Consider the following 27,087-nt stretch of genomic DNA (forward strand, 5'->3'; position numbering starts at 1 on the left):
AATGTAGAAAAGTAAGCAACATACTTGTAAGTGACAGAAGGTCAAGTAATGCTTACAATTGTATGTTAATTTATAATTATCTCAAAATAAAAGTTTAACTAAAATACTAAAAAAAACCCACATTTACTTTGAACTAAATGAAAATGGAAGAACACATATCAAATTTGAGGAGATGCAGCTAGAGTAATGGGTAGAGGGAAATTAACATCTTTAAGTGCTTATACTAGAAAAGAAAAAAGTCTTCTATTAACGATTTTTAAGTTTCTAAATTAAGAAATGAAAAAAATAGCAAATTAAACCAAAAGCTATGCATAAGTTCAATAAAAAGGATAAAATTAGAAACTGATGAAATAGGAAATGGATAATCAACAGATGAATGGATAAAGAAGATGTGGTATATATGTATGTGTATATATATATACACACACACACAATGGAATACTATGCAGCCATCAAAAGAAATGAAATCCTGCCATTTGCGATGACGTGAATGCAACTAGAGGGTATTATGCTTAGCGAAATAAGTCAATCGGAAAAAGACAACTATCATATGATCTCCCTGATACGAGGAAGTGGAGATGCAACGTGGGGGCTTTGGGGAGTAGGAAAAGAATAAATGAAACAAGATGGGAGCAGGAGGGAGACACACCATAAGATTCTTAATCTCACAAAACAAACTGAGGGTTGCCGGGGGGAGGGGGGTATGGAGAGGGTGGTGGGGTTATGGACATTGGGGAAGGTATGTGCTATGGTGAGGGCTGTGAAGTGTATAAACCTGGCGATTCACAGACCTGTACCCCTGGGGCTAATAATACATTATATGTTAATAAAAAATAAAAAAAAAACAAAAAAATTTGGAAGGGGAGGAGAACCATAAGAGACTATGAACTCTGGGGCGCCTGGGTGGCTCAGTGGGTTAAGCCACTGCCTTCGGCTCAGGTCATGATCTCAGGGTCCTGGGATCGAGTCCCGCATCGGGCTCTCTGCTCAGCAGGGAGCCTGCTTCCCTCTCTCTCTCTCTCTGCCTGCCTCTCTATCTACTTGTGATCTCTGTCAAATAAATAAATAAATAAAATCTTTAAAAAAAAAAAAAAAGAGACTATGAACTCTGGAAAACAACCTGAGGGTTTTGAAGGGTCAGAGGTGGGAGGTTGGGGGAACAGGTGGTGGGTAATGGGGAGGGCACGTTTTGCATGGAGCTCTGGGTGTTGTGCAAAAACAATGAATACTGTTACACTGAAAAAATAAATAAAATGGGAAAAAAATTAAAAAAATAAAAAAACAAACAAATAAAAAAAGAAAATGGATGAATGGGGCGTCTGGGTGGCTCAGTGGGTTAAGCCTCTGCCTTCGGCTCAGGTCATGATCTCAAGGTCCTGGGATCGAGCCCCTGGGATCAGGCTCTCTAGTAACAGGGAGCCTGCTTCCCCCTCTCTCTCTCTGCCTGCCTCTCTGCCTACTTGTGATCTCTGTCTGTCAAATAAATAAAATCTTAAAAAAAAAAAAGAAAATGGGTAAACAACAGAGAAAAATCAGTAGAACCAAAAGCTGTTTTATTTTTTCAAGGACCAATACAGTTGACAGACCTCAAGCCAGACAAATCAGAAACAAAAGAGAGATGACATAAATTCCTAATACCAGCTTTAAAGAGGGACTATTACTACAGAGATTATAGATGACATTAAAAGGATAATAAAATATTATGAGCATCTTTATTCCAATAAAATTTAAAAAAAGATGAAATTGACAAATCCCTTGAAAGACACAAACTGACAAAGCACACTCAAGAAGTACAGAACATGAATAGTCCTAATCAGACCTAAGAAACTGAATTCATAATTTAAAACCCTCTCAGAGGAGCACCTGGGTGGCTCAGTTGGTTAAGTGTCTCCCTTAGGCTTACGGCATGATCCCAGGGTCCTGGGATGGAGCCCGACATGGGGCTCTCTGCTCAGCTGGGAGCTTCATTCTCCCTCTCCCTCTCCCCTCTGCTCATGCTCTCTCTCTCTCTCTCAAATAAATAAAATCTTTAAATAAATAAATAAAACCATCTCAGAAAACTCCAGATTTAAGTAGCATCATTGCGGAATTCTATTAAACATTTAAGGAGGAAATAATACCTGCGCAAACCTATACAAACTCAGAAAATAAAGAAGGGAATGCTCCCTGCTCATTTTAGTCATCTGGCTTTGAATCACACAGTCAGTTTACACTGACATCAAAACCAGATGAAGACATCACAAAAGAATAAATAGAACACTCCTCATAAACATAGATATAAAACTCCTTAACAAAGTTCTAGTAAATCAAATCTAGCTATACATAAATGTGGTAATACATCAAAACCAGATACGGTGGAGCACCTGGGTGGCCCAGTCGGTGAAGCATGCGACTCTTGATCTCAGGATTTTAAGTCTGAGCTCCACACTGGGTGTAGAGATTATTTAAAAATAAAATCTTAAAAAAAAAATAAAATAAAAGATCTGTTAAGAAGCAAGACTGGTTTAACATTAAAAAGCCAATTAATGTAAGCATATTTACACTATGAAAAAATATAAATCACAAAAGAAAAAAAAAGATCTCATCATATTAAAAAAGCAATTGACAAATTTTAACATCCAGGCATGATTTTTTTTTTTTTAATTCTCAGCAAACTAGGAAAAGAATGGAATTTCCTCAACCACATAAAAGACATCCATGAAAAACCACAGCTTACACTAAACTTAATAATAAAAGACTGACTACTTTCCCCCATGATCAAGAACAAGGAAAGAGGGCACCTGAGAGGCTCAGTGAATTAAGCCTCTGCCTTTGGCTCAGGTCACTGTCTCAGGGTCCTGGGATTGAACCCTGAGCCCCGTAACGGGCTCTCTGCTCAGCAGGGAGCCTGCGTCCCCCTCCTCTCTGCCTGCCTACCTACTTGTGATCTCTCTCAGTCAAATACATAAATAAAATCTTAAAAAAACACTGGGGAGGGTATGTGCTATGGTGAGTGCTGTGAAGTGTGTAAACCTGGCGATTCACAGACCTGTACCCCTGGGGATAAAAATACATTATATGTTTATAAAAAAAATAAATTAAAAATCTTAAAAAAAAAAATCTTAAAAAAAAAAAAGAAAAAGGGAAAAATGTCTCCTCTCACCTTTTCTATTCAGCACAATACTAGAAGTTCTATCCAAGGTAGTAAGTCAAGAAAAAAAAATACTAGGCACATAGAAGTAAAATATATATTCATATGATTATATACATAGAAAATTCTAAGGAGGGGCGCCTGGGTGGCTCAGTAGATTAAGTGTCTGCCTCTGGCTAAGATCATGATCTCAGGATCCCGGGATCGAGCCCCACTTTGGGCTCTCTGCTCAACAAGGAGTATGCTTCTCCCCCACTTCTCTCTCGCGCGCGCGCGCTATCTCTCTCAAATATAAATAAATAAATTTATTTTAAAAAAAAGAAAACTGTAAGGATACAATAAGATAATTTGTTATGGGCTGAACTGTGTCCCCCTAAAATTCATATGTTGAAGTCCTGACTCCCAGTAACTCAGAATGTGACTATAATTGTACACAGGGTCTTGAAAGAGCTTAAGTAAGGTAAAATGAGGTCATAACAGTTGGGCTATCCAATCCAGTATGATGACTGTCCTTATGAAAAGAGGAAGGGCACTTGATAAAAAGAGGAGGAGCACTGGGGTTGCTCAGTCGCTAATCAATCTGCCTTTGGCTCAGGTCAGGATCCCAGAGCCCTGGGATCCAGTTCCACATCAGGTTCCCTGCTCTTCTCCCTCTGACCTGCTCCCTCTCATGCTCTCTCTCTCAAATAAATAAATAAAATCTTTAAAAATAATAATAATAACATAAATAAAAGATACATTTACAAAAAAAGAAACCATTTACAAAAGCATCACAAAACATGAGAAACTTAGGGTACGCCTGGGTGGCTCCATTAGTTAAGCGGCTGCCTTAGGCTCAGGTCATGATCCCAGCGTCCTGGGATGAGTCCCACATCCGGTTCCTTGCTCAGCGGGGAGCCTGCTTCTCCCTCTGTCTCTGCCTGCTACTCTGTCTGCCTGTGCTCTGCCTGTGCTTACTCTGAGAAATAAAATCTTAAAAAAAAGAAAAGAAAAGAAAAGAAAAGAAAAGCTTAGGACAATTTTAATACAGTAGCATAAAATTAGAAAATGAAATTAAGGAGCACCTGGGTGGCTTAGTGGGCTAAGCCTCTGCCTTCAGCTCAGGTCATGATTTCAGGGTCCTGGGATTGAGCCCCGCATGGGGCTCTCTGCTCAGCAGGGAGCCTGCTTCCCCCTCTCCCTCTGCCTGATGCTCTGCCTACTTGTGCCTCTCTCAGCCTGCTGCTGTGCCTACTTGTGATCTTCTGTCAAATAAAATAAAATCTTTAAAAAAAAAAAAGAAAATGAAATTAAGAAGCAGTTTCTTATTTATAATAGCATCAAAAAACAAAAATTAGAAATAAAATTTAACAAGATATATGTGAAACTATCCAATGAAAACCATGCAATATTACTAAGTGAAATTAAGGATGACCTAAGCAATAAATATATACCATGCTTATGTACTAGAAGACTCAATACTGTTAAAATATTAACTGTCCCCAAATTGATCTATATATTCAACACAATTCCAATCAAAATCCCAACAGGCATTTTGTAGCATTAACAGATAATTCTAAAATTTATATGGAGGGGCACCTGAGTAGCACAGTTAGTTCAGAATCTAATTCTTTGTTTCGGCTCAGGTCATGACCTCAGGGTCTTGAGATCCAGCCCAGTGTTGGGCTCTGGGCTCAGTGTGGAGTCTGCTTAAGAATCTCTCTCCTTGTGCTCGCTTCGGCAGCACATATACTAAAGAATCTCTCTCCTTGGGGCGCCTGGGTGGCTCAGTGGATTAAGCCGCTGCCTTCGGCTCAGGTCATGATCTCGGGGTCCTGGGATCGAGCCCCGCATCGGGCTCTCTGCTCAGCGGGGAGCCTGCTTCCTCCTCTATCTCTGCCTGCCTCTCTGCCTACTTGTGATCTCTCTCTCTCTGTCAAATAAATAAATAAAATCTTTAAAAAAAAAAAAAAATCTCCTTCTCCCTCTGTCCCTCCCCCTGCATGTGCAAACATGCTCTCTAATAAATAAATCTTTAAAAAGATAAATAAAATAAAATTTATATGGAAACTGAGGTGCCTGACTGAGTCAGTTGGTACAGCATGAGACTCTTGATCTCAGGCTTTTGCGTTTGAGCCCCATGTTGGGGGTGCAAATAACTAAAAAAATTTTTTAAATAAATAAATGGATAAAAAATTTATATGGAAATCCAAAGATTGTGACTAGAGAAAGCAATCTTGAAAAAGAAGAAAACTGGACAAGGTACATGATCTAATTAGAAGACTTGTTATAAAGCTATAGTAATCACGACTGTATAGTATTGGTGGAAAGATACACATGTAGATAAATACACAGAATAGAGGCCAGCAACAGACTCAAAGACAGAAGGTCATTTGATTTTCAACAAAGGTATCAAGGTCATCCAACAGGAAAAGGATAGTCTTTTCAACAAATGGTACTTGAACTAGACATCTACATGGGAAAAATCAACCCCAACCTTTACCTCTCACTACACACAATTTAACTTAAAATGAACTATTGACCTAAACATAAAAGCCAGAACATAAAACATAGTTTTACACTTTGTTGTTTATAGAAGAAACTCTGACATCATAGCAAAGACAAGGATTTTGTTGTTGTTGTTTTTAAGATTTTATTTATTTGAGAGTGAGAGAGACAGTGACAGAACACACAGGTGGGAAAGAGAGGGAGAAGCAGGATCCCCAATGAGCAGAAAGCCCGACATGGGGCTCGATCACAGGACCCCAGGATCATGACCTAAGCCGAAGGCAGAGGTTTAACTGACTGAGTCACTCAGGTGCCCTGGCAGGGATTTTTTTTTTTAAAGATTTTATTTATTTATTTGTCAGAGAGAGAAAGAGAGAGAGCACAAGCAGGCAGAGAGGCAGGCAGAGGGAGAAGCAGGCTCCCCGCTGAGCAAGAAGCCTGATGCGGAATTCAAAACCAGGACCCTGGGAAGGCAGACACTTAACCAACTGAGCCACCCAGGTGTCCCCGAAAAGTCAGAGATTTTTCAGAGGCAACATAAAAAGTATAGACCATAAAAGAAACTGGACTCCATCAAATTAAAAATTTCAGCTTCTCAAAAAACACCAATAAAATGAAAATATAAACCACAGATCGAGAAAAAAATAGACGTAAAACATGTATCTGATAAAGGACAAACATCTACACTATATAAGCACTCTTATAATTCAATAGTAAGAAAACAAAAAACACTTGAAAATAGACCAAAGCATACACTCAAAAAGAATTAAAATGGTAAATTTTATGTTACGTACACTTTACCACAATAAAATAAAAAGAGAGAAAAGCTAAAGCACCACCACCAACAACAAAAATGGGTAAAAGTTTGAAGACACGTCACAAAGGCAGATATAAAAATGGCTAATAAACATAAAAAGATATTCAGCAACATCAAGCATCAGGAAAGTGTATATTGAAATCACAGCAAGACAACCAATGGAATGAGAGAAGGTATTTGCAAAAGACGTCTCTGATAAAGGGTTAGTATCCAAAATTATATAAAGAGGGGCACCTGGGTGGCTCCATCTGTTAAGTGTTCCAACTCCTGATTTCGGTTCAGGGCATGATCTCCAGGTCATGGGATGAAGCCCCACGTCAGGCTCCACAGTCAGTGGGGAGTCTGCTTGAGATTCTCTGTTTTCCCCTCCCTCTTCTCCTCCTCCCTACCCCACAAATAAATCTTTTTTAAAAAATTGTATAAAGAATTTATACAACTCAACACCAAAAACCAAATAATCCCATTAAGAATGGGCAGAAAACATGAACAGACATTTCTCCAAAGAAGACATACAATTAGCCAACAGATACATGAAAAGCTGCTCAACATCACTCATCATCAAGGAAATGCAAATCAAAACCAGAATGACCAAAACCCCCTCACACTGGTCAGACTGGCTAACATCGAAAACAAAAGAAACAAGTGTTAGCAAGGATGTGGAGAAAAATGAGCCCTCCTGCATGGCAGTTGGGAAAGCAAACTGGTTAAGCCACTGTGGAAAACAGAATGAAGGTTCATCAAATAACAAAACAGAGCTACCATATGATCTAGTAATTCCAATACTGGGTATTTACCTAAAGAATACAAAAACACTAATTTAAAAAGATACATGCAACCCCTATGTTTACCACAGTATTATTTACAAAAGCTGAAATATGAAAGCAGCCCCACTGTCCATCAGTAGATAAATGGATGAAGAAGATGTGGTATGTATATACAATGGAATATTACTCAGCCCTAAAAAATGAAATTATGGCATTTGCAATAACATGGGTAGATCTAGAGAATATAATGCTAACTGAAAAAAGCCATTCAGAGAAATACAAATATCACATAATTTCACTCATATGTGGAATTTAAGGAACAAAACAAAGGAAAAAAAGAGACAAATCAAAAAACAGACTCTTACTAACAGAGAACAAATTAATGGTTATCAAAGGGGAGGTGGGTGGGAGGATGGATAAAATGGGTGAAGGGGATTAAGAGTACACTTATTGTGATGAGCACTAAGCAACATATAGAATTGTTGAATTACTGTACTGTACATCTGAAATTAATGTAACACTGTATGTTAACTCTACCTGATTAAAAGAAAAAACAAAAAACAAGAAAAACCCCCACAGGTCCAAAACAAGCCCACCGGAATGGCCAAAATCTAAAGACAGACACCACCAAATGCTGACAAGACTGGGTAGCAACCTGAACGCCCACACATTATTTGTGATGGAAGAGGCACAATTTCTCATACTCTCAATTATACCCCTAAGTATTTGCCCAAGAGGAATAAAAATACTTAACACAAAGGCTTCTACACAAATGATCATAATAGCTTTGCTTATTACAGCCAAAGACTAGAAACCACCCAAATGATCATCAACACTTGAATAGATGAACCAGTTTTGGTATACACAAGCAGGGGACTACTACACCAGAATAAAAAGAAATGAACTACTGTAAACATGCCAACGTGAATGACTCTCAAAACTATTACGGGACTGCAGAGAAGTACAAGGGAACATTTTTGGGTGACAGAAATGTTCCACATCTTGTTTTTAATGGCTGTTACAATGCTACTATATATGTTTGTCAAAACTCATCATAACTGGGGCATTATATTGTATGTAAGTTATAACTCAAAAAAGTTGTAAAATAGAATAAAAAATTTAAAGTTTATATTCCTTTAATCCTCATAGTCTACTTCTAAGAATTTACCCCAAAATGTATCCCAAAGAAATGAAAATCCAAGGACATAAAGATGCGCATACAAAAATTTTCACTACAGCATTTTTTTTTAAGATTTTATTTATTTATTTGACAGAGAGAGAAATCACAAATAGGCAGAAAGGCAGGCAGAGAGAGAGGGGGAAGCAGGCTCCCTGCTGAGCAGAGAGCCCAATGAGGGGTTCGATCTCAGGACCCTGAGACCATGACCTGAGCCAAAGGCAGAGGCTTAACCCACTGAGCCACCCAAGCGCCCCTATTACAGCATTATTAACAGAAGTAATTTCCTTTAATGGTCCATTAATAGAGGACTGATTAAATAAGTTAGGGTACTGAGACACCTGGGTGGTGCAGTTGGTTGAGCATCCAACTCTTGGATTTGGCTCAGTTGGTGATCTCAGGGTTATGAGACTGAAATCTATGTCAGGCTCACGCTCAGTATGGATCTGCCTGAGATTTTCTTACCCTCTTCCTCTGTCCCTCCCACTCATCCGTGTACTCTATCTCTCCCTAAAAATTAATAATTTTTTTTAAACGTTAGGGTACATTCATAGAATACTTAACAGCAATTTAAAATAGTAATTAGGGCACCTGGGCAGCTCAGTTGGTTGTCAGATCAATTCTTAGTTTCAGCTGGGATTGCAATCTAAGGGTTGTGGGATTGAGCCCTGAGTTGGGATCTGCACTCAGTGCAGAATCTGCTTGAGATTCTTTCCCCCTCCTTCTCCCTCCTCTCTGCTCCTTCCCGCTTCTCCTCCCCCAGCTTGCACTTGCTCGCTCTCAAATAAATAAATAAATAAAATCTTTAAAATAGTAATTATATGTATTTATAAATATATATATGTTAAATCAAAAAGTTGTTACGGGGCGCCTGGATGGCTCAGTTGGTTGAGCGACTGCCTTCGGCTCAGGTCATGATCCTGGAGTCCTGGGATCGAGTCCCACATCAGACTCCCTGCTCAGCGGGGAGTCTGCTTCTCCCGCAGACCTCTCTCCTCTCATGCTCTCTCTCTCTCTCTCTCAAATAAATAAATAAAATCATTTAAAAAATTTTTTTAAAAAGTTGTTACAAAACACCATATATGACAACCTTTATTTTAATAAATGTATATAACAAATACATATGTAAACTCTAAAAATCTATAAGCCAAATTTATAGCAACCGGTATCATCCTTTCCCTATAAACAGGAGAACGTTGAGCCCATTCTTATTTTAGACATGAAGAAATGATCAGAGATATCAAATGAGCATCAGAGAAACCAAAACAAGACTGAATGCCACAGTCTATCATGAAACAACTCTTATCTCAATGAACAAGTACATGCCCTTCAAAGTGGGTGAGGGGTGCGGCACCTGTCTGGCTCAGCTGGTACAGCATGCAACTCCTGACCATGAGGTTATAAATTCGAGCCCCATGTTGGGTACAGAGATTACCTAAAAATACAATCTTAAAAAAAAAAAAAAGGGTACTAGAAGGGAACTCACCTACGTAGGGGTAATAAATGCGGAGTACTAGTGGAAATGCCTAAAGGCTTTTATAGCCACCTCTACCTGTTGTTCTAACATAAAAATGAAATTCACTCAAAATTTCTTCCATAGTGGGGCGCCTGGGTGGCTCAGTGGATTGAGCCGCTGCCTTCGGCTCGGGTCATGATCTCAGGGTCCTGGGATCGAGCCCCACATCGGGCTCTCTGCTCCGTGGGGAGCCTGCTTCCTCCTCTCTCTCTGCCTGCCTCTCTGCCTACTTGTGATCTCTCTCTGTCAAATAAATAAATAAAATCTTTAAAAAAAAAAAAAAATTTCTTCCATAGAATAGGCAGATAATGGTCTCTTAATACTTAATTACTCTTTTATGCTGTGCTTATTCCCCTGCTGTTATGAGAATGTGACTTAAAAGCAGGAAGGAAGCAATGTCACTACGGAGTCTCTGAAAATAGGAAGGAAGTACTCTGGACTGATAAAGGTCAGCATGACATTCATACTGAATGAGCCAATCTCATTCCAGCTGAGTTAAAGTAATCTTTCTCCAATATTTGTTCCCTGTCAGCCCAAGTCAGGAGCAAAAGAAAGGTGAGAAAGTGTACACACACATATACACACACAGAAAAAAAAAAGCTAACTTATTATAGGCTGCTTGTCATATGCCAAATATTTGTAACATTTCTAAAAATATACAACTACAGAGCTTCAATAAGTTGGTATTTACAAGGTAAAATAATTTTCAAAACTTACCAGCATCCCAGCCCCAAATTTACCAGCCCATATTGAATCTTAAGTGTTCCTGATCTACTCCTACCCCACCCTCCACTGAGAATGAAATCATCTTGCTATGAAGTGCTAAGAGAAAAAAAACATACTCGGATGGCTTACTACATATATATACACACACACACATATATATACACACATGGTATTTGACTTACAGAAGTACCTTAGTTTAAGCACAGAAACGCAAGTTAGTCACTTAAAAATGGGTTATATAATTCTATGCTGTCTACCCATACTTTCCAGTCTGAATCTACTCACCTTTGTAACCTCCTTTGAAAAAAATTTTTTTTTAATTTGAGTAGAGTTGACATCAGTCTCAGGTGTACAACACAATGATTCAACTTCTTTATACCTTATGCCATGCTGTAGTCTCCTACTTAAATAATCATTTTTATCAATTCTCATTCCCGGCCCCACAAAAGTACTTGGATTCTAATACTTCTATATCTGTGTATCTATATTTCACTATATTCTAACACTTAAGACCCAGTCTGAGGGGCACCTGGGTGGGTCCGCTGGTTAAGTATCTGACTCTGGATCTCTGCTCAGGTCTTGATCTCAGGGTTCTGAGTTCAAGCCCCATGTTGGGCTCCATGCTGGGAGTGGAGCATACTAAAAATAAATAAATAAAAAAAATCTGGAGAGGTTCACTTGCCCGAATCTACACAGACTGAGGGAACCACAATCATACCCAGGTTCATCTGTTTTTGAGAACCAAAGATATTTACCACTATTCTATTTCATTCCGTATGTTTTTATCCCTCTCTTTATTACATGATTGAGAAAACACAGCATGGATGGACTTCCATACGCATAAAAATGAAAAGCTGCAGGCAGAGGATGAGGGAGAAGCAGGCTCCCCACAGAGCAAGGAGCCCAATGCGGGGCCCATTCCCAGGACCCTGGGATCATGACCTGAGCTGAAGGCAGTCGCTTAACGGACTGAGCCACCCAGGTGCCCCCTGAGTATTTAAAGAAGGGAAAATTATGGGGCACCTTGGTGGTTCAGTCTGTTAAGTGGCTGCCTTCAGCTCGGGTCCTGATTCCAGGGTCCTGGGATCAAACCCCACATTGGGCTCCCTGCTCAGCAGGAAGCCTGTTTCTCCCTCTCCCACTCCCTCTGCTTGTGTTCCCTCTCTTGCTGTGTTTCCCTCTGTGAAATGAATAAATAAAATCTTAAAAAAAAAGAGGAAAATTATGTTCACATAAAAATATGTACATAAATGTTTACACCAATTCTATTCATAACTGGCCCAAACTGGAAACAACCCAAATGTCCTCCATTGGGTGGATGCCCAAACAAACCGAGGTATGTCCAAACAGTGCTACTACTCAACAACAAAAAGGAATACACTACTGATAGACACAACAACTTGGCTGAATCTCAAAGGCATGATGCTGAATGAAAGAAGCCAGTTTCAAAAGGTTACCGACTACACGATTCCATTCATAGGACATTCTCAGAAAGACGAAACTGTAGTCACCACGAAAAGATCAGTGATTGCCAGGGTTTGGGGTGGGGCAGAGGTTACCGTAGAGGGATAGCATGAGGCAGTCTTGTGGGGTGGTCAAACTATTCTCTATCCTACTGCAGTAGTTGTTCACAAAAATCTATACACATCCCATGGGGCACCGGGCTGGCTCAGTTGGTATAGCATGCAACTCTTGATCTCAGGGTTATGAGTTCAGGCCCCACACTTTATTTTTAAGATCACTTAAAAAAAAAAAATTAAAAAAAAAAAAAACTAAACTCATCCCCAAAAAGTACATTTTACTGCACGATAATTTTTAAGGTAAAATAAATGATTCTTTAATTCTTCTGCAGATAACTGGTTAACCAAATAGGGGCTAAAAAAAGTTACAACCTTATCTCTTGTTATATATCAAAACACATTCCAAATAATCTAAAAAGTTAAATATAAATTATGAAGTAATACTGATCCTCTTAATATACATGAAGCTCTTACAAATAAATTTAAAAAAATGAACACTTTCACAGAAAAATGGGCCAGGACATGAAGAAACAAGAATTAAACATATGAAAAAATCTTATCTCACCAATAATCAAATAAATGGACAATCAAGCAACGAGCTAATATTTTTTGGCAACTGCATTATAAAAACAAAACAAAATGAAAATAAAAAACCTTAAAAGAATAATAACACCAATACTCGCAAGGGTGGGAATAGGAACCCCCCAAAAAACTATAGTCTTATATGTTAAGTGTTATAACATTTCCTGAAGGTAATTTGGAATATATATCAAAACCCTCAACTCAAACACACATACTGTTTTTCCATTTCAGGAATTTACTAAGAAAGTAACCAGACTAGTGCAGAAAAATGTACGCAGAAGAGTCATAACATCATTATTTATAATAATGAAAAACAAATACTTTAAAAAGATAAAATAAATTATTATTATATGATGTGGGAAGTAAAATTAAAGGAAAGTAAAAAAGAAAAATTAAATTTCCTTACTACTTACAGCCCATTGACAAATCCTTCAAACAGGCAGAGTGACATTCCCTTAGGAACTCGGCTGCCTGGATTTGATACTTTGTTAAGTGCAAAAGGCAATCTTAGCTTAACATTATCCCAACCCCCCAGGATCTTGTAAATCTACTTTAACACACAAAAATTCCTTTAGAGGCACGCCTCGGTGGCTCAGTCAGTTAAGGGGCTGCCTTCGGCTTAGGTCATGATCCCAGTGTCCTGGGATCCAGTCCCACGTCAGGCTCCTTGCTCTGTGGGGAGCTTGCTTCTCCCTCTGCCTCTGCCTGCCACTCTGCCTGCCTGTACTCTCTGTCTCTCTGACAAATAAATAAATAAAATCTTTAAAAAAAAAAAATCCTTTAGAAACTTCCTTTATCTCTATCCCCCAAGATATATGTTGGTAATCATCCCACAAGCTTATAGCCCACTGATATACTTCTAAAGGGTCTCATGACTAGGGTTTTTACTAGACAGTAATAAATGACCTTTTTCTAACAGCTACCCCTTGAGGTCCTAGACACCTTGCTCCCAAAATTCCTTAGAAACTTGTGCTATCCCTGACCCCCTCCCAACTTGAAAGTATATAATCAGCCATAGCCATTCCTCATGACCCCACTGCAGCTCTTTCTGCCACGGGTACCGTCCCCGTGCTTTCATAAAACCACCTTTTTGCACCCACAATGTCTCAAGAATACTTTCTTGGCTGTTGACTCCAAACCCTACCACTTCAAACCACATCACTATACATCCATATATTAGAATACTAAGCAGCCATTAAAAATCAAGTTATCTGAACTGTTACCGAAGTAAGATTATGTTATTTTAGTCATCACTGCTGTAACTCCCTTCTTGTCTCCAAAGCAAAAGGAAAGATTTTTGTTCAATGACAAAACAATGATCATGGTATAATGCAAAATCTCAAAGAAAGCAGGATATAAAAGCATATATAAACCAAACTCTATTTTTTTAAACATCTATGCATGTGCCACAATATTATTTCTCAGTGGTGAGATTAGGGGTGACTTTTTATTCATCTTTTCTTTATTTTCTAAACTTTCTATGAAAAACATTTATTAAAAGAAGAAAAACAACAAAAAATATGTTATGTTCATAAATTTTTTTAAATCAATGTTTCTTTAAATCTCCCAAAATTATCCCCAAGAGGAGTTTTCAAACTTGTTTTCTAGGGGGTGCCTGGGTGGCTCAGCTGGTTAGGCATCTGACTTCAGCTCAGGATATGATTTCAGGCTCCTGGGATCAAGCCCCACATCGGGCTCCCCACTCATCAGAGAGTCTGACTCTCCTTCTCCCCCTGTTTGTGCTCTCTCTCCCAAATAAATAAATCTTTAAAAAAAACAAAACAAAACAAAAAACCTTGTTTTCTAATCTAGATTATCTGCTGTTATCCTGGTCACAAACAAATGACAATTCTATGCGCAAGTTTCTTCTAGTTCCTAACCCCAAATAAGCCATTACCGCCCAAGGCAGAAGATCTACAGATAAAGGCATCTCATGAACACTGCCACCTGCAAGATGCAGAATAGTATGTATATTGAGATACTACTTGTGTGTCTTGAAATTTTTAAAGAATATTTCCATAATATATAGAAGCTTATGTGCCAATATGTCAATACTTTTTTTTTTTTTCAGTTCAGAATCAGAAAAAAAATTACAGAAATGGTTACCTTTTTCGGTGGGAGAAGAAATGTGTATCTTTTTACTGTTTGAATTATGAACCACCAGTTTTTGTACTTTTTCTTTACATTTTAACTTCTTGTTTTGTTTGCTGCTTACCATGGAGCACTTCTCCAGTACTTCCTCCTGGAACTTCAGGAATCGCTCCTGAACCTCAACTTCATTGAGGAAAAAGGCAAGGAAGTGAGTGAAGGGTTGCTTTCTTCTAAAAGTGAGCAAAAGAACATCAATCCGAGTTCGAGCTGAAATTACACCACTTCGATGCTGGCCAGTGATTACTGCAAGCAAAAAAAAGAAAGAAAGAAAGAAAGAAAAAGGTAGGGATGTTTAACATGACCATCCAATGCCTGTAAGGTGAGTGACCTTAATTCTGTCATCTCTGTAAAGCTCAAACAATCCCAAATGTGTACATAATTTCTGAACATGGAACAGCACCAAGGGCAAGAAAATTACTAAAGAATTCAATCTAAGCAGAATAAAGTTTAAAAACAGAATGTCCTTAGGGTGTCTGGGTGGTTTAGTCAATTGTCCAACTCTTAGGGCACCTGGGTGGCTCAGTTTGTTAAGCGGCTGCCTTTGGCTCAGGTCATGATCCCAGAGTCCTGGGATCGAGCCCCACATTGGGGGCGGGGCGGGGGGGGGGGGGTCCCTGCTCAGCAGGAGGTCTGCTTCTCCCTCTCCCACTCCCCCTGCTTGTGTTCCCTCTCTTGTTATGTCTCTCTTAAAATCTTTTAAAAAAAAATTGTCCAACTCTTGATTTCAGTTCACATCTTGTGATCTCTGGATGGATCTCTGCCAAATAAATAAATAAAATCTTAAAAAAAAAAAAAAAAAAACGCTATGTAGCTTCCTAGCAAACCCTCATACCTTGCAGGTGGGAATATAAAATGGTGTAGCAGCTACAGAAAAGTATGGCCGTTCCTTATAAAGTTAAAAAGAGAACTACCATATGACCAGGAATTCCATTCCTAGATAGAAATCCAAAAGAAGTAAAAACAGGATTCAGGGGCACCTGGTGGCTCAGTCAGTAGAGCATGTGACTCTTGATCTCAGGGTCATGAGTCTGAGCCCCACATCAGGGGCAGAGTTTACTTAAAGAAAAAAAAAAAAGAATAGATTTTTTAAAATAACATGAGGGGCGCCTGGGTGGCTCAGTGGGTTAAAGCCTCTGCCTTCGGCCCAGGTCATGATTCCAGGGTCCTGGGATTGAGCCCCACATCGGGCTCTCTGCTCAGTGGGGAGCCTGCTCCCCTTCCTCTCTCTCTGCCTGCCTCTCTGCCTACTTGTGATCTCTGTCTGTCAAATAAATAAATAAAATCTTTTAAAAAAATGAAAAAAAAATCCTGAAAAACTATTAAAAAAAAAAATAAAATAAAATACCAGGTGTTCAAAAAAACTTGCACACGATGTTCAGAGCAGTTCTTGTCAAAATACCAAAAGGTAGAAACAATGCAGGTATCCCGTTGATAAATGGATAAACATAATGTCCTATCTCCATACAATGGAATATTACTTAGCAACCCCCAGAAAAAAGAGAATGAAGTCCAGACACATGCAAAAATATTAATGAATCTTTTTTAAGATTTTTTTAAATTTATTCATTCAACACAGAGAGAGAGATCACAAGTAGGCAGAGAGGCAGGCAGAGAGAGAGGAGGAAGCAGGCTCCCCGCCATGCAGAGAGCCCAATGCAGGGCTCGATCCCAGGACCCTGAGATCATGACCTGAGCCAAAGGCAGAGGCTTAACCCTCTGAGCCACCCAGGTACCCCAAAATATTAAGGAATCTTGAACACATTACACTAAGTGTAAGACTCCAGATACAAAATGCCACTGCATGTTTCCATTTACAGAAAGTAGCCACAATAGGCAAATGGAGAGGGACAGAAAGCAGATTAGTGGTAGCCAAAGACTGGAGGTAGGGAGTGGGGAATGACGGTTCAGTGGGTATGAGGTATCCTCCCTTTTTGAAGGATAAAAATGTTCTGAAACCAGATAGTGGTGATGGTTACACAACACTGTAAATGTACCAAATGCCACTCAATTCAACATTTTAAAATGGTCCAAATGGGAGATCCCAGGCTGGCTCAGTTCGTACAGCATGTGATTCTTGACCTGGAGGTCATGAGTTTGAGCCCCGCTGTTAGATACAGAGTTCGTATAAAGTAAAAATTGTCAAAACAGTAAACTTTATGTTGTGTATATTCTGACCACACACCAAAAAAGTATGAACAGTACATCAGGGGCGCCTGGGTGGCTCAGTCATTAAGCATCTGCCTTCAGCTCTGGTCATGATTCTAGGGTCCTGGGATCGAGCCCCACATCGTGCTTCCTGCTCTGCGGGAAGCCTGCTTCTCCCTCTCCCCCTGCTTGTGTTCCCTCTCTCGCTGTGTCTCTCTCTGTCAAATAAATAAATAAAATCTTAAAAAAAAAAGAAGAAATTCAAGTAACGACAAAAAGTTAAGAGCAGAAAATGGAACTTTGTCATGTCAATTTTACCTCAATTTAAAAAAATACTATGGCAGCAATTATTAGAGATTCACTACAGTGAGAAACCAAGGAGCTCTATTATATATAATCCTCTCATATATATATGAAAACAGAAAATTAAAGTAAAATCCTTATCTATACATTATATGGATGGATACCAAATGTCCCTGTTTTGGTATTAATTTGGCCTTCTCTAATCTGGACTATGTTTTTATGTATAAACGAAAAGGGGGGGCAGCACGAAGCATAGCCCACTGTCTGCAAAGAAACAAAAGCATATGGGGACTATACAATCTCAGTGTAAGCAGAGATTAAATCTCTGGCTGTAGAACTAATAGGGCTTGGTTCAAAAGAACAACTAAGGAAAGGTGCAAAAGATATGAGCAATGAACAAAACTGGCATTTCAATAGACTATTAAAACTGTTAAAGACAGACTTATAAATACGATATAAAATATTTAAATGTTAACTTTAATACTAGCAAAATGGGTTCTGTGCTTTAAAGACCACAAAGTTTGTCCTTCCATGCAACTATAAAAGTTAAAGAAAGAATTCCATTTACTTATCCTAATATCTCCATTAAAGCATATGAAATTTTCTATAAGAACAACCTTTCTATTCCTCAATAAAAATGAAAATATCATGGACATTGGGGAGGGTATGTGCTATGGTGAGTGCTATGAAGTGTGTAAACCTGGCGATTCACAGACCTGTAACCCTGGGGCTAATAATACATTATATGTTTATAAAAAAAAATTTTAAATTTTTAAAAAAGAATGAAAATATCATACCTATTTTGCTACAAGGAAACAAGATAGACATTCCTAGGGAAAGACGTAGATTTTGAATGAACGAATGAATGAACAGAAGCCTGAGAACCATTTCCCTAAGTCAAAAATCTATAGGAGTAACAGCCAAAAAATGTAAGTAGACATATGGTGGTTTTTTCCATTATTATTATTATTATTATAATTTTTAATTTTTTATTACCATATAATGTATTATTGGCCCCAGAGGTACAGGTCTGTGACATATGGTGTTTTCTAATGGCATCATTTATATTATCTGACAGAATACTTGGAGAATACAAGACTCAATGCTCATTGAAGAGAAGTATCCATAACAGGTACTCAAATACTATGCTAAAGAAATACTGATAAAGGAGGGTTTGAAGACAAACTGGGACAAAATTTTTTTTTTTTAAGATTTTTATTTATTTATTCGACAGACAGAGATCACAAGTAGGTAGAGAGACAGGCAGAGAGAGAGGAGGAAGCAGGCTTCCTGCCGAGCAGAGAGCCTGATGCGGGGCTTGATCCCAGGACCCTGGGATCATGACCTGAGCCGAAGGCAGAGGCTTCAACCCACTGAGCCACCCAGGCACCCCAAACTGGGACAAAATTAAAGGAAAGTAAAAATTATCTCTGCCGGAGCGCCTGGGTGGCTCAGTGGGTTGAAGCTTCTGCCTTCAGCTCGGGTCTCGATCCCAGGGTCCTGGGATCGAGCCCCACATCAGGCTCTCTGCTCAGCGGGGAGCCTGCTTCCTCCTCTCTCTCTCTCTGCCTACTTGTGATCTCTGTCAAATAAATAAATAAAATCTTTAAAAAAAAAATTTTTTTTCTCTGCCAAAGACCAAAAATTTGCTCAGAAACTAAAAGGAAAAGGAGCAGAAGGGAAGGAAGCTTAAAACTTATGTTTATGTTTTATTTCTGTAAAAGTCTGGTACAAAATGCTAAATCCATTCTTTTTAATTAGGAGGTTGGTTTCATCTCTGTAACACAGTAAACTGAAAAGGGCACTCACTGAAAGGTGCTCAGTCTGATTTCCAGAAAAGATTCAAAGTTGATCAGTTAATGACTAAAGAGCAAATAAAATGAGGTTAGAAATATTCTACAAGGGGCGCCTGGGTGGCTCAGTGGGTTAAAGCCTCTGCCTTCAGCTCAGGTCATGATCCCAGGGTCCTGGGATTGAGCCCTGCATCAGGCTCTCTGCTCAGTGGGGAGCCTGCTATTCCCCCTCTCTCTCTGCCTGCCTCTCTGCCTACTTGTGATCTCTGCCAAATAAATAAATAAAATCTTAAAAAAAAAAAAAAAGAAAGAAAGAAAGAAATATTCTACAAACACTAATGCCTGAGACCAGAATTTGTGAGGCAAGGGTCTAGGGACTATAACAAGGGATAGATAGGAAAGGCATTAACACTGAACTTCTAAAAACCAATTCTCTAACTACAATAACAATATCATTTTGTTAGACTTCAAAACAAACTAGATAACCAGATCCTTGTTGAGAGGACAAATTAAAACCTACTACATCATTTCTTTCCTTATTAGCTTTAATTTGGGAAAGGCAAAAGAAAATGAATAAATGGCAACAAATGCCACAACCTGTCTTAGTCTCACATTACAACTCAATTCACTCTAAACAATAAATTTGATTTTTCTATATTTTACCTCCCTAAAAGACCAATAGGCCCATTTATCCTCTTGTTTTTCAATTAAATTAGTTCCACTAAATTCTTACTTTTAATGGTTAGACACACTGGGCTTCACACTGAAATATGTGTACTTTCTAAGTCAAAATGGAATCTTTACAACCCGCCTACCCTTTTTTGGAAAGGTTTTGGAAAGACTCTGGCATCTTAAAATGGCCAAAATCTCCACATTTATAGCATGTTATAATTTTTACTGCAATAAAAAATATTATAGTTACTCTATAGATAGAAAAAAAGGAAGACTCTATTTAACTATTAATAGTGCTTATGTCTGGGGCACCTGGGTGGCTCAGTGGGTTAAGCCACTGCCTTCAGCTCAGGTCATGATCTCAGGGTCCTGGGATCAAGTCCCACATGGGGCTCTCTGCTCAGCAGGGAGCCTGCTTCCCTCTCTCTCTCTGCCTGCCTCTCTGCTACTTGTGATCTCTCCCTGTCAAATAAATAAATAAAATCTTAAAAAAAAAAAAATAGTGCTTATGTCTGAGGTTCGTATTACAAGACTCCCCTTTATATCTTACATATAATTTCTGTAAAAACTTTGGGTTTTTTTTGAAAGCATGTATTAATTTACCATCAGAAAAAAAACAGATGATGAAATAAGCTTTACTGCAATTATAAAATTACTTCAATATTTGTAGCTTGAACTTTTTTTAAAAAAGATTTTATTTATTCATTTGAGAGAAAAACACACAAGCAGCAGGGAGAGGCAGAGGGACAGGGAGAGGAAGCAGCAGACTCCCTGCTGGTCAGGGAGCCTGATATGGAGCATAATCCCAGTACCCTGAGATCATGACCTGAGCCAAAGGCTTAACCATCTGAGCCACCCAGGCACCATGGTAGCTTGAACTTTAAAACTTAAGGAAAGACCTGGGTTTTTCTATCTGTAATTCTTTTTTTTTTTTTTTTTAAAGATTTGTTTATTTGAAAGAGAGAGAGAATGAGAGGGGGAGAAGGTCAGGGGGAGAAGCAGACTCCCCACGGAGCTGGGAGCCTGATGTGGGACTCGACCCCAGGACCCCAGGATCATGACCTGAGCCGAAGGCAGTCGCCCAACAAACTGAGTCACCCAGGTGCCCCTCTATCTGTAATTCTAAAGAGCTAAATATTTTAATGAAAGTCCTTCAAAAATGTCATTGAAGTGCTTACGTTAGTGTCTGTTAATATTACTAAAGGGCTGGGGAAAACTCTAGCATTTGCTGTCCAACACAAGAGTCCACATGCAACCAGTTAAATTAAAAGTTAAACGAATTAGAAAGAAATGGAATTAAAAATTCAATTCCCCAGTCATCCTAGCCATATTTCCAGTACTCACAATCACAATTGCTAGTGACATCCGTACTGGACAGTGGAGGTAAAGAACATTCCCGTCATCACAGAAAGTCCTTTTGGACAGCACTGTTCTACACTCAACTGCATCGTATCTGTTATGATTCTTACACAGCACAAAATGAGAACACTTGTAATTTTTCTTACCCTAAAACTTAATAAAACCTATGGGTATTTACAATAAATGTATTATTGGAGGCTGCTGTACTTATTTGACTTTGAAAAAGTCCTATCATTTTAGAATGAGTTTCCTCAAATTTTGTCCCTACAGTGCCCTTCACTCAAAGCCCTTTTACAACACAAGCCTGTGCCCTTGGTCCACAGTGGTGCTTGGTACACACACTTTCTGACTTGATTTATATCGAACTATTTTTCCTCACCTGAGCAGTTACTTGAATCGGATTGATTTGTTTGTTTTTTAGTATTTTTATTTATTTATTTATTTATCTTAACATACAACATATTATTTGCCTCAGGGGGATAGGTCTGTGAATGACCAAGCTAACACATTTCACAGCACTCATCGGGTTGTTATTTTAATCGTTACTTTTATAATATCCTTCCCAGTCTACAAAGCAGGTAAAAACAAGAGAACCCTTCTGGAAAGGGCTGAATTTTATCACAAATTCGTTGACCTTGCTGGTTTTCTCTAACTTGAAACAATTCACAAACTCCATTTCAAGCTAGTAAAGCATAAAATTATTCTCCTAATATACAACAAAATCTGGAAGCTTTATAACATCAGTACACAGTAAAGTATACAGTGAAGGCCCAGATACTCAATTTCAAGATAAGGTTGTATAACTACATCTTTTTTCATTTAGGAGATTGATGCTGATATAAAAAGGCCAATTGCTACAGAACCCCAAAAAGAATATAGTCACTATTCAATCCTACCCAGGAATGCTTGAAAGAATGAAAGAAAGAGAGAAAGAATATAACCACTAAATACCTCCATTGGGTCACACTATCCCATACTCATGCAAAAGTGGTTGTAAATATAACTAAATATAACATATATACCGAGTCTCACCAATTTCTCCTTCTTGTCCAGGCTTAGGAATGCTAATAGAAGTTTTGGTTTCCACTTCTAGTTTCTTCCTAGTGTCCCCTCTTTTTCCAACTATATGCCTATAATATAAAGAAAAATTAACGGAAGAATATTAATTCAAATGTACCAGAGTAAAGAATTCCATGTTTAAATCATTTCATTTTAACTATGAAATGATTTAAACGGTTAAAATGAAATTATTTATATTTCATGTTTAAATCACATGTGGCCACTCCCTTAAAGAAAAGTGCTTTAGTAAAGACTCAATATTTGTAGAGGAAACTACAAGTCATACAGCTTTATAGAATGTGTTGCATTGCACTCATTGGCAAAATGATGCCCTATAGTCAATTTAATGAATCAACAGAAATAACCAGGCCATGCCCAACACCTGCTTGGTCTTCAATATTAGATTCAAAATCTGGGTCTGCCGTTCATTGAAAAGAAAGCTGGCATCGTCTCAGAAGGCACTTCCAGCAACCAGTGGGTCTACAGTTTGGGGAGCAAATTAACTATAGTCCTTTGGGGAGCAAATTAACTACAGTAGGATTCATCCTAAAAGAATTATCCCTGATTAATAAACTAAGGGTAAAGAGCTTAGCAAAGAGAAAGGTCCACCATTTAGGACAGACTATCCAGAATAGCTTCGAAAGCAACAAGAGTAAACAGGTAACCCTCAAGCTGCATTCAGCACGGACACATTTTGTTCAGGAGATTTCACCAAAACACTGGGAAATTTCACCCAAAAATGTAGATTTCCAGGTTCTTTAGAAAAATGAGAAGATCTGACAACTCATGGCAATAATTTGCTGGAGTAAGATCTTGTCCCTAAAAATCAAACATGAGCTCATCGCAATCCCCATCATTCCCTACTGCCTTTCATCTACTCCACTTCAACCATCTAGTGACTCATTTACGTTAATTGCCTGGTCCTCCTAGAATAAATAATTCTGACAATCCAAGGTTATCTTTTGGAATCCACAGTAATAAGATGTGCTACAGTAAATGAGACTACTGGATCCCAGGAGAAAAGTTTGAGTCCATAAGCACTAAAGACTCAAAGACAGGACTATAAAGAGAATAAAACTCCCCTACTATCAACAGTATTTCGGCTTCTATGATTTCAATTACAGTGCCCAACTACATGGGTGACTAGGTCTAAAACTGTGCATTTGTTTTACCTGGAATAACCAGTCCAATTCTTTCCATTAAGATCTACTGTAGGGGTACCTGGGTGGCTCAGTGGGTTAAAGCCTCTGCCTTCAGCTCAGGTAATGATCCCAAGGTTCTGGGATTGAGCCCCACATCAGGCTCTCTGCTCAGCAGGCTCTCTGCCTGCTTCCTCCTCTCTCTCTGCCTGCTTCTCTGCCTACTTGTGATCTCTGTCTGTCAAATGAATAAATAAAATCTTACAAAAAAAAAAAAAAGATCTACGTAGTAAGCCAGTTTGAAAAAACAAAAACAAAGATAAGATGTTTAGGAGAGGACTGAAACACACCAATTTCCCTGTAGTTTTTCCTCTGTGTTGGGCTTGGGCTAGAGATTCTATGGCACCCACTATGCCAGGCTCTTGTCTTTCCAGGCCTTATCAATAAGGGATATTTTCACCCAGGCTACTGTTGGTTAGGATGTGGCTAGTAAAGAAGCCTCTTACAAAAAGCAGCGGGCTTGGGGCACCCAGCTGGCTCAGTCCACAGAGCCTGTGACTCTTGATCTGGGGGTTGTGAACTCAAGCCCCAAGCTGGTGTGTAGAGACTGCTTAAAAATAAGATCTTTAAAAACAAACACATACACACAAGTGGCTGGCTTAAGGTGTTATTAATAGTCTAGGCATCTTAAAAAGGAAGTGGTTGAGGTTACAGAAGTTTAGACTCAAGTCTTGGGCAAGTCATCTAACCACTCTAAGCCTATTTCTTCACTTACAAAAATGGAGTGAATAACACCGAAGCATAATAATGTTGTTGTAAGGATTAAACATGATCATGTATAAAAGGGCTTCCCGGTGTCTGGCACGTAGCTCAGTACAGTCCATACTATCCTCATTAAGCCCATAATGGCATACTTCCAATTAAGAGTATAGCCAGAGTCTAAAATATTCACTACAGTAATAGGAGATACACATGAAAAGGTGACTCTTTTATTAAACATTTAAGTAGAAATTCCTACCTGATCAAGTAGTTCTCAATCTTAGCTACACTGGAATCACCTGGAAGGCTTCAAAAAATAATGATGCCTGGGCTCCTGGGTGGCTCAGTGTGTTAAGCCTCTGCCTTCGGCTCAGGTCATGATCTCAGGGTCCTGGGATCAAGCCCCGCATCTTGCTCTCTGCTCGGCAGGGAGCCTGCTTCCTTCTGCCTGCCTCTCTGTCTACTTGTGATCTCTCTCTCTGTCAAATAAATAAGTAAAATCTTTTAAAAAATAATGATGATGATGATGCCTGAGTCCAGCTCCCAAAGATTCTGATTTAATTGGCCTAGGGTACACCCAAGTATAGGGAATTTTATTAAAAGTTCCCCAGAGGGGAGCCTGGGTGGCTCAGTGGGTTAAAGCCTCTGCCTTCAGCTCAGGTCATGATCTCAGGGTCCTGGGATCGAGCCCCCATCGGGCTCTCTGCTCAGCAAGGAGCCTGCTTCCTCCTCTCTCTCTCTGCCTGCCTCTCTGCCTACTTGTGATCTCTGTCTGTCAAATAAACAAATAAAATCCTTAAAAAAAAAAAAAGGTAATTTCTTCCTAGACCCAAATGAACTTACAAAAATGATTAATAAGAAAGAAACTGTCCTAGTAAATTCAGTATATTAATTATAATTAAGCAGAATCAATACTAATCTAACAAGCAAGTCATCCAGAATACAATGACTACTTAGAATATATAGAATTCAGAAGTTCATCAAGTTGGAATCAGATATCTAAGGGATTTTTACACACCTCAGTAGTGGCAAATATACGCAGTGAGGAAAACGGTTACACCGCTTTCATCAAGAAACTGAACCATGACTTTCTAAAATCTTGTTTCTTAGAAGAAAATGTCACTGGAACCTTAAAAGAAAATGAGCTGTCAGAGTGAGCATCTGGCTTCCCATTTGGCCACATTCCCAAAGAAGAATTTCATCCTCAATAGGTGTTGCAGAATATTTTCAAGATCGGAAAATAAAATTATTTGCTTCGTGGAACTTAAAGGTATATGACTCCATATTTGTAGATCTCCTTTACCAGAGGAGCTTGAACAGACCTAAGTCACCTGATACAACACAGAAAAACAATTTACACACTTCCTAGACCAGTCTGTCTCCAGAGATGTGAACCCAAAAGAAGCCAGTTAGCCACATAAGCTATCTTTGTCTGTTTTTTTAAAGATTCTATTTACTGGGGCACCTGGGTGGCTCAGTGGGTTAAGCCTCTGCCTAGCAGGGAGCCTGCTTCCCCCTCTCTCTCTGGCTGCCTCTCTGCCTACTTGTGATCTCTGTCTGTCAAATAAATAAATAAAATATCTTTTAAAATAAAATATTAAAAAAAAAAAAAGACTTTATGTATTCATTTGAGACAGAGAGATACAGAGAGAGAGCATGATCACAGGGAGAAGGAGAGAAAGACTTGGGGCTTGACCCCAGGGCCTGGAGGTCAAGACCTGACATGAAGGCAGGCGATAAGCTAAACCATGAGACAGAATGTGGGCAATCACACAAGCAAACAACCCCTGACTAAAGTGATCAAAAGTTTCCAAGCAAATTCATAACGACAACCTTGGAGAAAGCATACCAGTCTTTGCAAACATTGGAGGTTAATGGAACAGACACATTACAGCCCTCTAGAAGTCTCCCATCTTGTGGAGAAGACATCCAATAGTAAGCACGCAAGTGTAAACCACACGGCTGAAAAACTGTACAAAGGAAAGGTAGAGGGTGTTATGAAAACATATAGTCAGTGTGGTTGGTAGGGATGATGGTGGTGAGCAAGGTTCCCTAAGGAAGAATAAAACCAGGTAAGGAAGAAAGATTATAAGGCAAAGGGAACAGCATATGACAAAGCTCTATGGCAGGAAGGAACAAAGTACATTTCACAAACTGAAAACTAGCTAGGCTTAAGGGCAAAACCAGAGAAAGAGTGATAGGAGTTGTGACTGAAAAATGCAGGGCTGGCTAAGTCACATTCAAGATTCCATCACTCCAATGGAACAATTCCATCTTCAATGGAGGGATGTTGATAGATTTAAGCAGAGGTAGTGATCACATTTGCCTTCTAGAAAGATCACTGCACCCTCGTTGTGAAGAACTGTTTGGGAGGAGAATAATAATCAATGTGGACAGCCTAGGAAGGAGGCTATTTGAAGTAATCTACAAAGATGAAGCAGGGTACTGGTCTTTCAGTAAAGAATAAATGAGTGGTAGATTCAAAAAATATTTAAGAGGCAAAATCAACAGGACCTGGTGATACATTTGGAATGATGACATTGATCCATAATAGGTCCTTAGAAATTCGAGGACATAAAACACTAAATTGTTTGGTCATTAGTAATTAAGCACTGGAAAAGAGTCAGTTCCTGCTGAGTTTCCTGGAAGCGTGTTCCGTGAAGCTGGTGGGGGGTGGGGGGAGGTGGCAGAGACACTCACTCACTTGTAGAGCAAGCTGGGGGCCTTCACGGTACACCGGAAACCTTGCTGGGTCTGCACCACCTCATAAGCATCACAGGACTCCTCTGCACACTCCGCGAAGCCTGCAGAGAAACCAGAACATCTCGCTCACAGTTGCTGCTCTGTGAACAACAGTCTTCTCCCCACTGGCCAACCACGCTCAAGGTTTAAAAAAACGAAGAACAGCCCAACACTTTGTATTGCACAATACTGCTCTGACAGTCCTCTCACTTGCTCTCAGAAGAAAAAGAAAAGAAAGACATGACT

At 39.1% G+C, this 27,087-nt stretch overlaps 1 protein-coding gene across 2 annotated transcripts in view; it reads right to left on the bottom strand.

The window, feature by feature from the left end:
• Window positions 1-27,087, bottom strand: part of ASCC1 (activating signal cointegrator 1 complex subunit 1) — a 103,787-nt gene that overhangs the window by 73,596 nt on the left and 3,104 nt on the right. For both annotated transcript variants that reach the window (XM_046026862.1, XM_046026861.1), the window contains exons 3-5: window positions 26,804-26,903; window positions 22,175-22,272; window positions 14,935-15,113 (exon numbers count right to left, since the gene is read on the bottom strand). In XM_046026862.1, the coding sequence (XP_045882818.1) occupies window positions 14,935-15,113; window positions 22,175-22,272; window positions 26,804-26,903 (377 nt within the window). The remainder of the gene's footprint in view (window positions 1-14,934; window positions 15,114-22,174; window positions 22,273-26,803; window positions 26,904-27,087) is intronic.

The sequence above is a fragment of the Meles meles genome, chromosome 13 (assembly GCF_922984935.1).
Source record: "Meles meles chromosome 13, mMelMel3.1 paternal haplotype, whole genome shotgun sequence".
NCBI lineage: Eukaryota > Metazoa > Chordata > Mammalia > Carnivora > Mustelidae > Meles > Meles meles.